The sequence below is a fragment of the Physella acuta genome, unplaced genomic scaffold, assembly GCF_028476545.2.
Source record: "Physella acuta isolate Inbredline_101_S28 unplaced genomic scaffold, ASM2847654v3 ptg001058l, whole genome shotgun sequence".
In the NCBI taxonomy this organism is placed as follows: domain Eukaryota; kingdom Metazoa; phylum Mollusca; class Gastropoda; family Physidae; genus Physella; species Physella acuta.
The window spans coordinates 402,501-419,438 of record NW_026732575.1 but is presented as its reverse complement, the minus strand read 5'-3'; the positions used below and the strand labels follow the sequence as shown (position 1 = coordinate 419,438).

Genomic DNA, 16,938 nt, shown 5'->3' with positions numbered 1-16,938 from the left:
AAAAGTAGAACAACAGAAGGTATATTAACATTTCAAAATGTATTTAGAATTGTATCTAACATGCTTTGATGTGATACACAACGGATCGCTACAAAAACAAACATCTAATCAACAGAGAATTTCATTCAGCAGTGGACAGCGCGTCATTAGTTAGGGGAAAACGTTTTTTTTTTTGTTTGTTGATTTCAAATTAAACACAAAGCAATTGTTGTCATTGCATAAAATATACATACACATGAATATAAAACTGAACCTGTAAGGACAGCAAAATATTGTAATTATTGTCATTTATCCGTCAGTGTTAATACAACGTTTTGTTTTCCAGTTAGTTTTAAATAATCATGGCCGGCGTAGTTTCATCTCAACGTGCTCCAGAGAATTATCATGTGTTGATATACCGTACCAGATAATGCCTTGACCATTAGTTTTACTCGCCCACACACCGTTTACGTTCACATAATGACATGATTTATACCACCAGCCGCCTCTCCATCTCTCAGCACAGTGATCAGAATATCCATCGTTGTCTCTATCGACAGTAGAAAAAGCCATTCCATTGTGTTCACTAAAGTTGTCTGTAGCGTTGCCTGTCTTGAATGTAAACTTTATCCTATACAAATCTGCTTCATTTCCCACCGTCACATTACTGTACACGGTGTAGTAGGATTTACCTTTATATTTCATGTCAAACCTCAGTTCAGTATAACCCTGTCAATATATAAATATATATTTACAGTATATAGCTATAAAGGTTACCACAAAAAACAACATTGAATAATAACAAAGAAATATGTTTAAGAATGTTAAAAGGGGCAATATTGAAATTAAAAGCGGCTGTTAGTAAAGTGGGTGTTTATATAACAGATCAAGCCATCTGTTTATGAGAAAATGACCCCAAAAACTGATCAACTAATTTTATGTGTCCTTTTGATCTCTGATAGGCTAAATTCACGGCTCAGTTTTTACTTTAGATCTAGGGGAATGTTATTTTCTTTTAATAATTTTTTTTCAAAATGACACTACAAATCCCCTTTTACATTTACCAGATTATGTGATTCGAAGACGGTTGAATGAGAGTTTTGAACGTGTGAAAACCAGGCCATGAAAGATTGAGACATATTGAGATCATATTTTGCTGTGGAGAGAAGACTTGTCTGATTTTGATTTTGATTTTGTTCGTTGTTGAGGGTTGGTTGCTCGTGTATTATGTATTGTGTTAGTGTTATATTGGTAATTTATATTCTATTAAATTTAAGGTCACATTTGACAAATGTATATTATTTTTAACTATTTTTGTCAATTTGACTCCTGTCTCTCTTAAAGACCGCCATATATAAAGTGCTATAACTTGAAACCTAAATCATTACAACAGTAGTTAATAAATAAATGTAACCTATATTTTCATTTAAAATGTGTAACATACTAAATGTGAAACAAATAATACAAGTAACAACTAAAATTTAAAACTACGTTTTGTGTGAGGCTTGAGATCCAGTCATTTCCTAGCCAGTAATCTCCAGCCAAAGATCCAAAACCATTTTTGTAGTCGCTCCAGTTTCTGGTGAAACTCACATCACCTGCTACGCGTCTCTGAAAATATAACAAAAAAACAAGTAATGTGAACATTTACAAAATACATTTGACAAATTGAAAACTAAACAAAACAAGAGACTTATGTTTTTAATGACCCATTATATTGTTTGATCCATTCGGAACTGTTGATGGTTAAGTCAGTATATGCAACAAAAGAAGATAAAAATTAACAGCGTTATATATACTAGAAACAATGATTACAAATATTTATTTAGTTAAATCGGTTGTATATAATAATATACTAATTAATCTACAGGAATTTAATACGCTACGATGGAATCATCCAAAAATAATAGAAAATAAGCCTATTTAACAAATATCTTTATTTAAACCTTATCTAAAACTACAAAAAGGAAACACACAATCGATTATGATTATCTCACAAAAACTGTTTAGTTTCCTGTACTATAGACGACATTGGACGATTAATAATTTTACCTGAAAAAACTTACTACACTTAATCGCAATCACAAAAGTAGTATGATATTACTTATGGAGGAAGATTTGAAAACGATTGGTCATAATTGAAAGAACCAACCAGAAAGTTAATCAGATATGGCCATTAAGTCAAGAAAGTGTTATAATTAGAACCAGTGTTAAAAAAATAGTGCGGGGTAGTCGAGGGGTAATTAATGAAACAGGTTAAAACGAGTCAGTAAGTAATATTTGGGAATACACCAGAATATCAGCAGCGCTATTACTCGAAGTTTTTATTTTTTTATTTTGTATTTTTAAAATGTGTGTTGAATAGAGGAATATGCTACGCTATTTTTAAAATTAATGGAGATAAGCTTTGTGCAGTAATCACCCAAAAAGCTCACCACAGACTTATTAGCACAGGATAAAGATTCCCTGTATTTATAAAGGTAATATTTATATCTATTTCTTACGGCACCATATGTATTGTAAAGTTAATTCAATATTGCTTCAATACTTTACAGAAACAACTTGTAAGTTAATCTTTTGAAACACCCGTTTCAAATATTCGTATAGTATTTTTAGGGTGTTTTATGCAGTGGAGTAGCAGGGGTGGTTTCTGTGTATTACAACCCCCCCCCCCCCACAAGGACCCCTATGTAAAATAAAGTTAAACCTTTTCTAAATCAGTACATATGTATAATTGTATATATATATATATGTTTAGAAAAGTCATCTAAAAACTGACGCTATGTTCACTCGGAGTTAATTATACCCACCCTCCCCCACACCTAACCACCAGAACGGAAACGGCCGTAATTGTGCAGAGCGACATTAAAGTCACACCTATGTATAAGCTGACCGGATAGTGCTGAATCAAGTGGCCCACACCTCCCTCCCCCCCAACAAACCTCGAACTGAGCAGTTAAGTATATTTAGCAAAACGCTTGGTGAGGTACCAAAGTACCATGCCGCCAGAATCATAGCTTTTGAAACAGGTAAATCGTTGTGAATATTGCTTTTGCAATTACAAGTAAAGAGATGTGTTTGCAATACAATGATCTAAACCATGCCTTATCATTATGTTAAAAAATGATCTTTTATGAACACATAAAACAGTAGCTAATTAAAAAACGTATGATCTGAACTGCAAGTCCAATATTTTAGTCATGTGTAAGCTAATATTCAGAATGTTTCACCTATTAGATTTAGTTTTTATATTGTATAGAAACGCTCGGTTTATACAAACTTTCATTATGCTGTAACATTTTAGCATTTATGATAACAATATATTTAATTCTGACTGTAGACAACATATTTTTTGTAGAACGGAGAATAACGTTAAGCATATATATTACATACTAAGTAATTATTGATCTGTTCTAACATTTCCAATTAAATGTGTAGACATATACAAATCTATATTAAAAGAGAGTTATTTATTTCCCCTAGTTCCCAGAAATTATTATGTCATAGTGTTTTTTTAAACGCATTACAAAACCGTTTGTGTTGCGGTCATTGTTTTTTTTTTTGATTGTGTATTTATTTTTTCATTTTGTTTTTGTTTATAGTGATACAATGTTTTTGTTTCTTTTGGCCTATATTGTGTGTTTTTTCTAGTTTTCTCTGAGTGCTTCTAGCAAATTATTTTACATAATAACTAAGCAATGACATACAGATTAAATATATATATATATGTATATATATATCTATATATATATATATATATATATATATATATATATATATATATATATATATATATGTATACTATATATAATGGGAAATAATTGGACCCCCCTCCCTCTGCTTTGAGACCATCCGACTTCGCCACAGATTTTAGGCTTAAACACTAAAAATGCTACACATGATATGGTGGTGCATTTTGTAATTAACATATTTTGAAATAAATCATTTTTCCATAAATAGTCGGACTCTATGCGGATCGTTTAAGGCATTGTACCACTAAATTAATGTTCAGATATATCTGTAATTAATAACATAAGAAAAAATAAAATAATTTTCCATTTTTAAAACCTTATGTCTTAAATTTAATGTACATAATTAGACCTGATATCAATTCGGCTAAATTAGGGGAAATCATATTGGAAATGCTAATTAATTTGGAAAACATTTGAACAGGATACTCTAACGTTAACATTAAATTACCAAAAATAGAAGCATAAATTACCTGTACTATAATCCATCCCCCGCCATCAGTTTTTGTATCACACAAGACCAGTTTTCTTTTATCCAGTTTAAAAGCCATTTGTTCTGGGAGACTTGAGTCATCGTTCCTGACACACTTAAAAAAATAAATGACAATATATTTTTTAAAGCTAAGGCTATACATACAACTTGAAAAGCATTATTTTCTTCTGGTCTAATACAATTTTGTATTACCTTGATTTATAAAATGGAATTTTTTATTAACTTTACTTTTTAAAATAGTATATATTTATTTTAACTGTATGTACTAATCAAGATAATTTAGTTAAATTAGTATTGTTAAAAGCAATTTATTACGGCACTCATAATAGTTTATTTCAATGAATTTTTTTTTCACGTAAAAAATAGGCATAAAAAATTGTTTACCTGTTTTGTCAATTTTAAGTTCATTGGATTATCGTAGTACTCGTCTATAAAACCTTGTAGAGTTTTGTTGAGACCGGCTACCAAATTTAATGTTGTATTGATATTCTCTTGTGTGATAGTTTTCTTTATATTTGTTTCCATCTCATTTAATCTGATGCTAAGTTGCTCTGATTGGTTCTGTGTGTTGGCTAACATTGTTTGAATTGATTCGTTTAAAACAGCCAAACTATTTTTGTTTAACTCTGTCTTCGAACTCAGTTTGTGTTCCGTCATCTGTAATGTTTTGTTTACATCAAGGGTTAAATTCTTTATCTTATCTTCCAACATGTCCTCAAATGTAGATGAACTGATCTGTTTATAACTGTTATTTGGCTCTGTATCTGTTTGACCAAAAGTTTTGTCTGTTCTGAATTTATCGCCACCAGAATGTGACATCTGTAATGACATTGTCATGTCTGCACCTTTCAGTCTGTCTGGGTCTTCAAACGATTTGAGAAAGTCGGCCATTGTGTCAACAGATTTAACATAGTCAGATGTTTTAGCTTTCAAGTTCATCATTAGAAATGTGTCACTTGATTTCCTTATTAAACTCTCCGTCTGTTTCCCAATTCTGTCAATAGATCCTGTTGTATTTACATAATGTATTTCACATAAGAAAATGCCATCATTGCAGTCTGAACTATTTGCTAAAAAAACTTCCAATTCGGAAAATGTTTTCGATATTTTTCCATCTACTCTTGTTCCAGCCCTTTTATAATCTTGAAGCTTTGAATCTGATTCTGAAATAGACGCTACAAAAATCTTCCCCTCTGGTTCACTGATCCTATAGGCTGACATGTTGACAAGAGCTAATATCTGAGTGTCTTCTCTTATGTTTTCTGTACACTGGAGTTGTGCACAAAATAAATCCTTGCCGTGGTAAAAATATTCTCTGTTCATGTCAATTTTTAGACCTGAAAATAAACAAAACATTTTTCCGTTTCTTAGAGTCAAATAATTTTAATACGGAGTCGTACATAAATGACTTTAGACTCGTAGGGGGAGGGCGATTCCGTAATTTTGTGACGTTGTGTGACGAGGGGGGGGGGGTTCAGATGGTGTGACGTTACTTTTTTGCATAATAAAAAAACCAATTCTAGAAAACGAGTTTTAACCGTTATATCGCGTTTTAGAAAACGGTTTTAATAAATTATAATAGGAATTGGTGAAAATAATCTATGTTGACAGAGTTCTGACAAGATTTCGGAAAAATATCAGGGCGGAACTACAGTGCCGCCAGACCCGCCATTGCGGTGGGGCCCGGGACGTTTAGGAGCCCACAGACGACAATAATAATTTTTTACAGAAAAAAATATGTTCTTGCATTTTTGTCTTGATGGATGTTTTGTAAAAAGAATACTGCAGCTGCAATTGGATTATTCTTATTGTATAGACATCATCTCGAGTCCTCTTTCTCCTACAATCAAACACACGCTGTTGTCCTCAAAATTCTTTAGAAAATAAATCCATCGCGTGAAAGATACGCAAAAGTTCAAACCACTTCCATGACTTATTTCCCTTTTTTAAATAGTTAAATATGTGTGCTCTTAAGCACATTTTAATAGATTTGCACTAAACAAGTTAAAAAGCAATTAATTCTCTTAATTATTATTTTAAAAAAAATAAGGAATGACAAAAATGAAATGTATTTAAAATGTAATATAAATGCAAAAAAAAAAAAAAAAACTTAACGCTAGAAACCATTACAGATATAAAGCTTTCATGCTTCATATTCTTTTGACCTACTTGCTTACAGGAATTATAAAAACAAATGACGTGTAGTTAAAATTTTAATTAAAAAAAAAACTACTAATTTTCAATTTGATTTCAAAACTTGAAAAAGCCCGAATTGAGTATTCTATGTTCGTATTTTTGTATTTCCGCCACTGAAAAAAAAATTGATTTTTAAGAAAATTAAAATGCAATTTTGAGGGGGGTAGTAGGCTGAGATGTGTCGTCGTTTTAGAGGGGGGGGGTCTGAGTTTTTGTGACGACGTGTGACGGAGGGAAGCCGGGGGGGGGGGGGGGAAGGTAAAAATCGTCAAAAAAGCGTGACGTCATTTACGGATGACCTCTAATTCCAATTTGTTTGCATGCTATCTTAGAGTAAATAGATTCCTAGCCATCACTTTGCCGCTGCTGGAATAAATAATAGAATTGGATAGCTGTTATGTAAGGATTGAAGGAAATAAATTATTCAATGTGAAATATAGTCTAAAACTTGCTGCTATCTAGTCCAATGACAGCTTTTTGTCATTTAAAACTGAATGTCAGGACCAGAACTTTATTATATTGGTCAAGCTGATAATTATATCTGGAGTGTTAACCAAGAGTACTACCGCCAAAAACTCACAGAAGATCCAGACTTTAATTAATATAAATGTTAGAAAAGAAGAAGAAAATGGAACACACTTGCCATACAGTGTATCAAAAATGGAGATCTTGAAAGGCAGATAAAAATGCAAGCTGTTTAAAAACATCAGAAATCGAAATGATAGCGATATATTGTGAACGTTTTGGGGTCGTCGTGGTCGAGACAATATAGCTCATGATTGTTAAACTAAGACGTTTTAGGCCTCGGAGAGCTGAGGCTAGAAAGCTGGGGACAGCCACTCTTCTAGGAGAGACAACTCCAAAATCAAACAACTGCTGCCTGATAGTTAGTTCTTCGTTGGACGAAAGATGCCTGAAGAAAAACATCTGTGTTAGAGAAAATTCCTTCCAACACTAGAATAAAGAACGAGAAAAAAGAACTTTTTTACGGAAATGGCACCCAGCATAACCCGATAGATTTTCATTTACTACCCGTAAGGCACAAGTAGAATTAGAAATACCAGAATCTGGGAATCGAAGATATAATTAAATTGGGCTGCAACAGGGGACAGTGAGAGCTGAAGACACAGGATCGATGTGTTTGGTGAAGCTTTATGCCTCCTAAGGAATCACGATTTCGAAGACGGATGTTTAATACCATGGAGTTTGGAAAGAAGGAAACTGAAGTTTTCTTGAAAGACAATCACCCGAATGTCGTTTGTCCTAACGCCGCTTTCCCGTAGGACACTGTGTGGATTACTGGTACCTGAGAAAATCTCTATCAGGTAGTTGGTTTGATTAAATGTTTCGAACTTCTCGTATTTTTCATTCAATGTAGTGTGTAAATATTTAAAGTAGTGAAGAATCTCAAAATTAAATGTTTCGAAGCTGCCAGCGAGCTGTAAATGTATAATTTTTAATATTAAAAAAGACAATCTTAAAAGTATTTTGTTAAATTCAGTAATGTGAAATTTTTATATTCAATACTAGTTACATGAACCTACCTGTAATGAAAATAATATTCAATGTGATGAACATGTACAGCACTGAGAAAATCATTGTAGTAGTTTTAACAATTCACCAAAATACAAAACTTTAACCACTTGAATCTCAAACGAAACTGAAATGCGGGCTTGTTTAAATAGGAATATTCATGTATTTTTTTCAAACTTTTATCCGACTGACGTCACTAATGAAGATAAGAAAAATCAAATTTATTTTTAACTTGAAATTTTGTTTCCAAAATATTATCACTGCAATGTGCCAAGTGCCAAGGTGCACCTTGATACGTTTATCTATTCCCGTGGAGTTTTTAATTTTTTAAGAGCTACTTTCTTTGCCAAAACTCAAACATTTCGGCTACACGCAAAAAAACTGCTTCTAAATTGATATAGAAATTCCATGTAAAATCATGCGACGAAAATACTCTAGACTAGATAAAATATGATAAATCTGATTGCGAAATCAAAGGTTGCAAAAAAATGAGCAGGTATACTGAAAAACAGACATTAACGAGGACGGAAATAGAGCTGGTAAAGTGGAAAACAGTTATTCACATCAATCAAACATTTTTTATGGAATGTGGGGTTTAAATGTGTAGGTTATCACCGTGTAATCTTCAAACCTGTTTACATCATTGATAAAAAAAAGCTGACTGATATTAGAAATTCTGCTTTTAGCACATCTCAGCGTGGGCTTGCTGATTGCAAGCTGTTTTTTTCTTGACTATTTTATTTAAATCTGGGATGTATTTTAAAACATCTTTTCCATATGATATAGATATTTTTTTTTTGTTTATCATGTGTTGATAAAAATAACTGACTGGGATAGACATTCTATTTTATGCACATCTCAGCATGGGCTTGCTGATTACACCCAATTTTTTTTCTGACTATTTTAAATCTGGGATGTATTTTAAAAACATCCCTTCCATATGATATGGAATATTTTGCTTATCTTATAAAACTGCTTCTCATTTTTAAAAACTACCGCCAGCTACATACGTTCTTCATCCTATCCACCCTCCCCCATCCAAGTTATTCTCTTGTGTCTAGTGTCTAGGGGAAGCAACACAATTATTTTCTCTTCTTGGTTGCTTTTGCACGTGGAGTTGAGGGCCGTCGGTCCTACTCCCTCGTGCTCATGGTTTTGTATTGTACTCATTTTATTTTGATTTACTGTAACACTTTTGTAACTCATGCAGTTCATAATATACCAATATTGCCAAGTATTTGTTACATCTAATAAATGCACATATAGTCTGCTCTTACAGCTGACCAACTCCTACTTGCTCTGATTTTATATTGGATGTAAGTCATTTTTATTTACTGCAACAATGTTGTAATTCTTGTCATTATTATACCATTATTACAAAGTATGTGTTAATTCTATCAAAAGCACATTTATCCTCTTCTTGTAGTTTGTAGTAACTTATACGGCCTAATTTAATTAAAGGCTTAAAACTGCGGTCATTGAGTTGACCCGAAGCCATCTGACCTGCTCATTAAGTTTACTTGTCGGCTGTAAACCCTTTCAAGGCAAGTGGTTATCAGATTTGGTTATTAGCATTGGTACTGCTTGCTGTTACTAGCTCCTGCAATTTTATTGAGTGCTCATCCTGCTTGAGTCTTAGTTCACATGCCAGTTGAAATATTATGTGACGCATTTTATTCCCCGCAGTGAAGTGGCGATGACCCTCCTACCGGTTGAATTATATATATCCTGTTAGTAGAACACTATGATGATTAATTAATCAATAATTATTATTGTTAACTAAACCCTAATAAATTAGATAATGCTTTTCACCACCTACTATGACACATTTCTACAACTTGTTTATTAATGGATCCCATCATACTACACTTTATCAATATATTCTTTTTGTCGACACAGTTGTGTCTGATTAGCTTTTGCAATCAATTAACTTTTATTTTAAAGAGCCTTTAAGTAGAAGAGGTATCAGATCCCTTAGCATCAATATCAATTTCTGTTTATCTTTTAACACCAGTAACCTATTCTATTCTACTAATTATACACCTCTAAATGGTGCCTCAAACGTGGTAGACTATAAAAATTTTATTTTACTTATAAAACTTTTGCCTAAAACAAAACAGATTCTGAAATGTTTGCAAAATAATTGATCAGTTGACAAGTTCTAGTTTTGTTATACCTATTTTCTAAGTAGTAAAATAGACATTTTTATTATTTGAAATTCGGTTCCTTTTAAACAAAAAAAAAATAAAATACACAAGTGAGACAACCAATAAAGTGTAGAAAAATATTTTCGTTATAAGTGTTACGCCCCTTAAAAGCTTAGGAATCGAGATGGATATTGACAACAGTTAACACGTCCGTTTGTTCTGGTTATAAGTAATCAGTTTATCTAGAATAGTCAATATATACTGTAGGCCTACTACATGACACTTTTAAATATTGGGATTTTTTTCTATGCTTATTAAATGTAGAAGACTATTTTTGATTACTTACACAGCATTTTGGGAGATCCATGTTTTAATATGAACCTGAGTTGAGGACACTAAAGCTAGCTGTTAGAAATAAACGGCTCCTACTATAGGTACTTTGACCAAAGGGGCTTTAACCATTAGGTCTTGGACCACAGCGGGACTTTGCCCATAGGTGCATAACCTATGTTGTTTACGGTAATAGCTTTATACTCAAATTCATTATTTACTACAATATCACTTATCAATTATCCATTTCAATGCCCCAACCCCTATTGATCAGTCACACGTGATTTCAACTAAATAAAAAATCTCGCAATAAACTGCTGACGTTTTTTTTTTTAAATATCTCGTATTGGTAGCCTGGCAATCGCATCTTTTCCAATATGGCTGTCGGTAGCTGTGTCATCTAATTTGGTGTCTAAGTTGTTGATTGACGCAGTTTTCAACGACTTACAATATGGCGGATACCTGAGTGTAGTGTTGATAATAGACTGGTGAATAGCATTAACACATTTAATCACAAATATATTTATTTCTCTTATATATGTACAAATTTAATTGAGTTGCTTCCCTCATTAAAGGGGTATAAATAATAAAATTAAAAATATATAATTTTATATATTGTTACTTCCCTTTCTCATGTCATTTCGAACTAGTTTGGGAATTCGTAAACAAGAACAATAACTTATATTGAATAAACACAACTAGCAACTTTTTCTACACTTAACTACCACGATAAAAAATACAACAACCATCATTAATACCGCCACAACATCAAACACAATTAGCAGAAAACTAAAAACGAAGTCCTTAATGTGACTGCCATATCTGTCACAATATTGTCAAAAATATTTCCCATTCGTAAACTACCGACCGTTAGACACCTAGGGTCGGTAGTTTACTTTTTTTTTTTTTTTTGCCTCAGACACGTAATTTATAGCGTCATTTGTGTGTTCGCTTTAGTATTACAGTTTTCATCATCGGCTTGTGAGGACTGATACAGATTTACAATAGTAATATTTCTTTCTTACTTGTAGCCTGCTTTCATTCATTTAAGATGGTTTACTTATACATAGATCTAATACAAAACGTCTAAATATAAAGAAAAAAGAAAAATTAACAAATCACAGATCTGGCCTGACAGCGATGGTCAATGTAGGAACAAGTTTCAGCGTTTTATTGTATGTGCTTGTCCGGCCTATTTGCAGCAGCCAAGCGCTGGTCACCCGTCCCCTTACTACTCGCATGCCCTCCTATAGGACCAAACCAGGTAAAAAACCCAGGGGATCGTAACAATATTATAATGTTACAAACAACGCAAAGTTGGCCTACTAGAGCAACATTGGAGAGCGTGTGGTCGTATTAAAATGAAAACAGATATTCATGATAGCACTAGTGGTACATGCTATTCAGAGGCCTAAACTGTTGAGATAATATTTAGATGTCTATAATTTCTTAAATTTTGATTTTATTTTTCTTGTTTGATAAAATGTAAAATATTTTTTTCAAAATTATGGCTTATCCACTATACAAGAATTAAATAGTCGGTGTGTTAAATTAAGGTGTAGGCCCTATACGCTTTTAGGGGTGTTAAGTCAACAAATTATCATTTCAGATTTCCAATACTCTCTGCTGTAGAAGTCCCAGGGACTACACAGAAGCTACAAGACTACACAGAAGTCACAAGACTACATAGAAGCCACAAGACTACACAGAAGTCACAAGACTACATAGAAGCCACAAGACTACACAGAAGCTACAAGACTACACAGAAGCCACAAGACTACACAAAAGCTACAAGACTACACAGAAGCCACAAGACTACACAGAAGCTACAATACGACACAGAAGCCACAAGACTACACAGAAGCTACAATACGACACAGAAGTCACAATTCAAATAAACCATCATTTTATAAAGTGCTTTTATTTTTAAGGGAAATACAATTAATAAAAAGCATAACATTAGTTTAGTTTTGAAATTTTGAAACGACACTGGAAAATACAAAACAAAAGATAAAACATAACAGTATTGCCATTGTTAAGAAACATCAATGAGTTGATATTAGTACAATGGGACGGTATGGTAGGACGGTAGAGCGCACGTACTGAAGCTCGAAAGTCTTGAGATCGGGAAACAGGCTAAAGTCCGTATATTGTCCTTGGCTCCAACCACATCTGATAAGTACCCGACTAACGTTAGTGAAAGTAAAGGTGACCACGCTATAGCTTTTTATACTGTGGTCACAGAAAAAGTTTAACTCAATTTAAAATGTCGAGTTCATCGACAAGTCACAAAGTGTGACTAACTTTTTTTTTCATACAATTTGCAGTTTCTTCAAGATGTAACAAGAAGAAAATTAAAGATAAAGAAAATTCAAACTATAAAAGCATTTCATATAAGATCAAATTTATGGCTCCATAACCTAATATACCATTGGATGGTTGCGCATTGAAAATCCAAGCAGAAAGCCTGGATTGTAAGTGCATATAATCGTCATTCATTTTAAATAGACTTGTTTTCTTTTTCTGACCTTTCTATACATAACGCAGAAAAACGAGAGAAAAGTAGCCCAAGAAAACAATATTTTCAAATTGCCAACTATATTTTGTAACATGCGAATACTGAATTACTGAGGTTTTTAAAAACTGACTGTTAATAGAAATACAAATATATCTTAAAATATTTAAATATTATCTTTTTTTTTAATGTAACGGGTTTTTTTTTTAATTTCACAGCAAAAATATGTATTATATTTTGTATAAATACTTAAAAATACAAAAAAATAATGTCAACTTACTTGACCAAGATGCGCAAGACATTTTATTAAAAATAATCTACCAAACTTTTGAGCGATAACCGTTAACCGAAAAGACTTATTTCATGTATTTTAATGAGTGTGTTTCAATTTTCTAGACGAAACTTCAATAATACATATTATATTCTATATACAAGTTAGTTTGAACATTTAAACGATTTCGAGTAACTCCAAGAAGTACTTTATTTTTAGCGAAAAAAAAAACTGATTACTGTTTCAGTTAGATAGACGCAACATATATAAACTAAAATGTCTTATACGCCTACTTAGATAACTTAATTTTTGAGTGATCTCCAATGTCTGGTACCGGTGTTTTTCTCTATTTCCGAATTCTCGAAAACCTTCAGGAACTATTAATTGTCAATTATCCAATCGTAAGACAGCATATTCTAAGAACGTTTCGCCTCTGTTTGTTTCCTCGAAATACTAAAGGTTTTTTACACATGTTTCTATATTTCTATAGCCCAATTTTACTTTGCTATTTCAGCTCGTACTGTTGTGTAAGATAATACGATATTATTTATTTTAATTGTATCGGAGTCGCTGTTCATTTGGTGTTTATAAAGGAGGATAGCCACGCAAAAACCTTTGGGAACCGGTGGTTTAAATAATTGATCCTCTCTTGGATCATTTCTGTTATGTTCATTACTATAAACGTAATCACTACTTAATATATCGCTACTATTAAGTTCACAAAAATCATTACTTTTTATCCAATTAAGAATAAAATCGAAAATTAATTACTTTTATTTTTAGCTATATGTTTAACGATATTGGAATTTGAATTAACGTGTACTTTTTTGTTTCTCCCCTTTCCTAATTATTTACGTTAAACTGGTATAACAAACCGCTTACAACTCAAAGTAGAATAACTGTAGGTATATTTACATTTAGAAATTAATTTACAATTTAATCTAACATGCATTGATGTGATACACAACGGATCTCTACAGAAACAAACATCAACAGAATTTCATTCAGCAGTGGACAGAGCGTTATTTGTTAAGGGAAAGCGGTTTTGTTGTTTGCTTGATTTCAACTTGAACACTAAGCAATAGTTTTTATAGTAAAAATAATATTTCATCTACATACATGTAAAGTAGTATTGGTAAAGTCGGCGAAATATTGAAATTGTATCATGCACCAGTCGGTGTTAACACAAGGTTCTGTTTTCGTGATTTTTTTTTATGATCACGGCCGTCGTAGTTTCATCTCCACGTGCTCCAGAGAATCTTTGTAGTCTGTTATACCGTACCAGTTAATGCCTTCAGCATGATCTTTACTCGTCCATACACCGTTTACGTTCACACGATGACAGTCGTCGCTATACCACCAGCCGCCTTTAAAACTCTCAGCACAGTTTCTAGACCATCCATCATTGTCTCTATCTAAAGTAGAAAAAGCCATTCCATTGTGAGCACTAAAGTTGTCTGTAGTGTTGCCTGTCTTGTATGTAAACTTTATCCTATACAAATCTGCTTCATTTCCCACCGTCACATTATTGTACACCATGTAGTAGGATTTACCTTCATATTTCATGTCAAATCTCAGTTCACTGTAGATCTGTAAACATATAATATAAAAATGTATACTTTTTTTCCGCATAAAGCTTAAGTGATTACCACTGGAAATCATTTAGTATAGTTAAGATCTTAACAATTGTATCTATCTACAGTTTTTCTATAAAAAAATATAACCAGTTCTTGGCTTTTGATATTAAGTATTTCTTTTTTCCGACCATCGGTAATCAAAATTTTACAACTTTAATAATCAACATTTACATAAAAATTTATTTTTATGAACGTGTCTGTTACAAAACATTAGACTTTTTAACATTTTAATAATTATGCCAATAGTGAAAGTAATAGCAGCTAATCATAGACTTGTTCACGCGGTTTGTTTATATGATGTGTCACAAAAAATCAATAAACTCTATTGTATCGGCCCAGTCGACTGAAAGGTTAAATTTACTTCACGGTTTAAGTACTGTTTGAGTATAGTAAATTATGAATTTTGTATTAATACACTTTTAAATGGCACTACAAATAATTCACTAGCCCAATTTCCCAGGGTTTGGTCAATAATACAATTTGGTGAAAGCTGGGTGATAGACTGGTAGGTGTGAAAGCCAGCTAAGAAAGTTTGTCCATATTTGGCAGTGAAGAGAGGACATTACGACAACAGTAAATATTAAAGTATTTAATAAAAAATGTTACCCGTATGAATGTTATTTAACACCACTTTTTAATCTATATATATAATTCTCCTCTTCGAGCCGTTAGAAAACAAGCTGCAAACGCTCTCCCTACCTCCCCACCCCTACATGGTTTTAGTGAGCTGTGTTCACTCTAAATGTTTACAAGTAGAGCCAACGATTTTAAACTTGGGGGGGGGGGGGGGGGAGGGGGGGAAGGAAGGGGGGGGGGGGGTTATGGTTCTTAACGAGCTACTTATAGTGTTTTAAATAAATATTTTCAGTGTCAGCGTTGGTACTGTCGAATTCACAAATTATGAATTATTGAAAATTAGAAACAACTAAATAGCGGTGTATGTTATGCCGCGGGCCGGCTCGTTAGTTATATTTGTTAAATGCTAGCTGTAGAAGACATATTTAAATTAAGTTAAAACTGAAATTTTAAGGTACTTTTTGTGTTAGGTTTGAGATCCAGTCATTTCCCAACCAATAATCTCCAGCCAAAGATCCAAAACCATTTTTGTAGTCGCTCCAGTTTCTGGTGAAATTTACGTCACCTTTAACACGTCTCTGAAACAAGTTAAAACACTAAAATGTTTTACATTAATCTAAGAACGTTTGACTAATGCAACCTCAATTTTAAAATTTTAAAATAGACTTATTTTTCTACTAATCACCACTCTTTGAGAATGAGAAATACTAGAAAGTATATAATAAAGACAATTGTTTAGTTAAATCAGACAAACAGAATTACAATACACACTAAAATATTCCTGAAATATGAAAGTAATTCTAATGGAAGCAATTTAAATATATATCAGAATCACTTGCTTTTATAAGCCAATCTAATAAGTGTCCATACACAAGAATAATCTAATAACTGAAAAAAACAAACAAATGTTCTTATATTTTAGCAGAAATCTCACTTAACTTGTAATGAGATATCAAAATTATGTATTTAGATGACGCACTCACACAAATAGTATATTTAGGTAAGATGAGGTACAAACTATTGTTTATCAAGGAAATTGTTTGAAATAGAGATGTTGGACCCTGCATTATTACGATTTTATCTTCCTAAAAACCAAGTGAGTTGAAGGAGTATTGCCAAAGCCTATGCTCCTCAGGAAAACGAAACAAACAGAATAAAAAAAAAATATTTTGAAGCAGTTTTTCTTAACCTGGGTTCGATCAAACCCATCCGGTTGGGTAAGCCTCAGAGCTTGAGTGGAGGTCAAGACACACACCCGACTCATACGATTCACGATCAGCTTTTGTCAATGTGGCCGACCACATTTTTAGAAGGGTTCCGAAGAGCCTGGTATGTCGGACTCCAAATTCCCCTACATTATAGCGTGGGGGAGGTGAGTTGCAAGAGAGCCGGGTACCAAAAGGGGTCTGCTCTCGAGATATTTTGACTTTAAGCTGCGGCCTGCACGTGGCTTCGAAAGAGTGACATTAATCGGACCAAGCTCATGACCCCCCCTAGTGGGTGAGGAATGGC

The 16,938-nt window shown here is 32.9% G+C and overlaps 2 protein-coding genes across 3 annotated transcripts in view; both read right to left on the bottom strand.

Annotated features, from left to right (window-relative positions):
- The window catches only part of LOC131955175 (angiopoietin-related protein 7), a 273,399-nt gene that overhangs the window by 58,317 nt on the left and 198,144 nt on the right, over positions 1-16,938 (bottom strand). The window contains exon 4 of one of the 2 annotated variants that reach the window (XM_059319182.1): positions 15,885-16,004. The exons of the other annotated variant lie outside the window; for it this stretch is intronic. Within the exon in view, the coding sequence (XP_059175165.1) occupies positions 15,885-16,004 (120 nt within the window). The remainder of the gene's footprint in view (positions 1-15,884; positions 16,005-16,938) is intronic. 2 annotated transcript variants of the gene reach the window in all.
- On the bottom strand, positions 88-8,209 carry LOC131955177 (tenascin-R). The gene is made up of 5 exons (XM_059319186.1): positions 7,962-8,209; positions 4,606-5,558; positions 4,202-4,315; positions 1,471-1,590; positions 88-708 (listed from the first exon to the last, which is right to left on the bottom strand). The coding sequence occupies exons 1-5, from the start codon at positions 8,014-8,016 to the stop codon at positions 340-342; spliced, it is 1,611 nt and encodes a 536-aa protein (XP_059175169.1). The 5' UTR covers positions 8,017-8,209; the 3' UTR covers positions 88-339.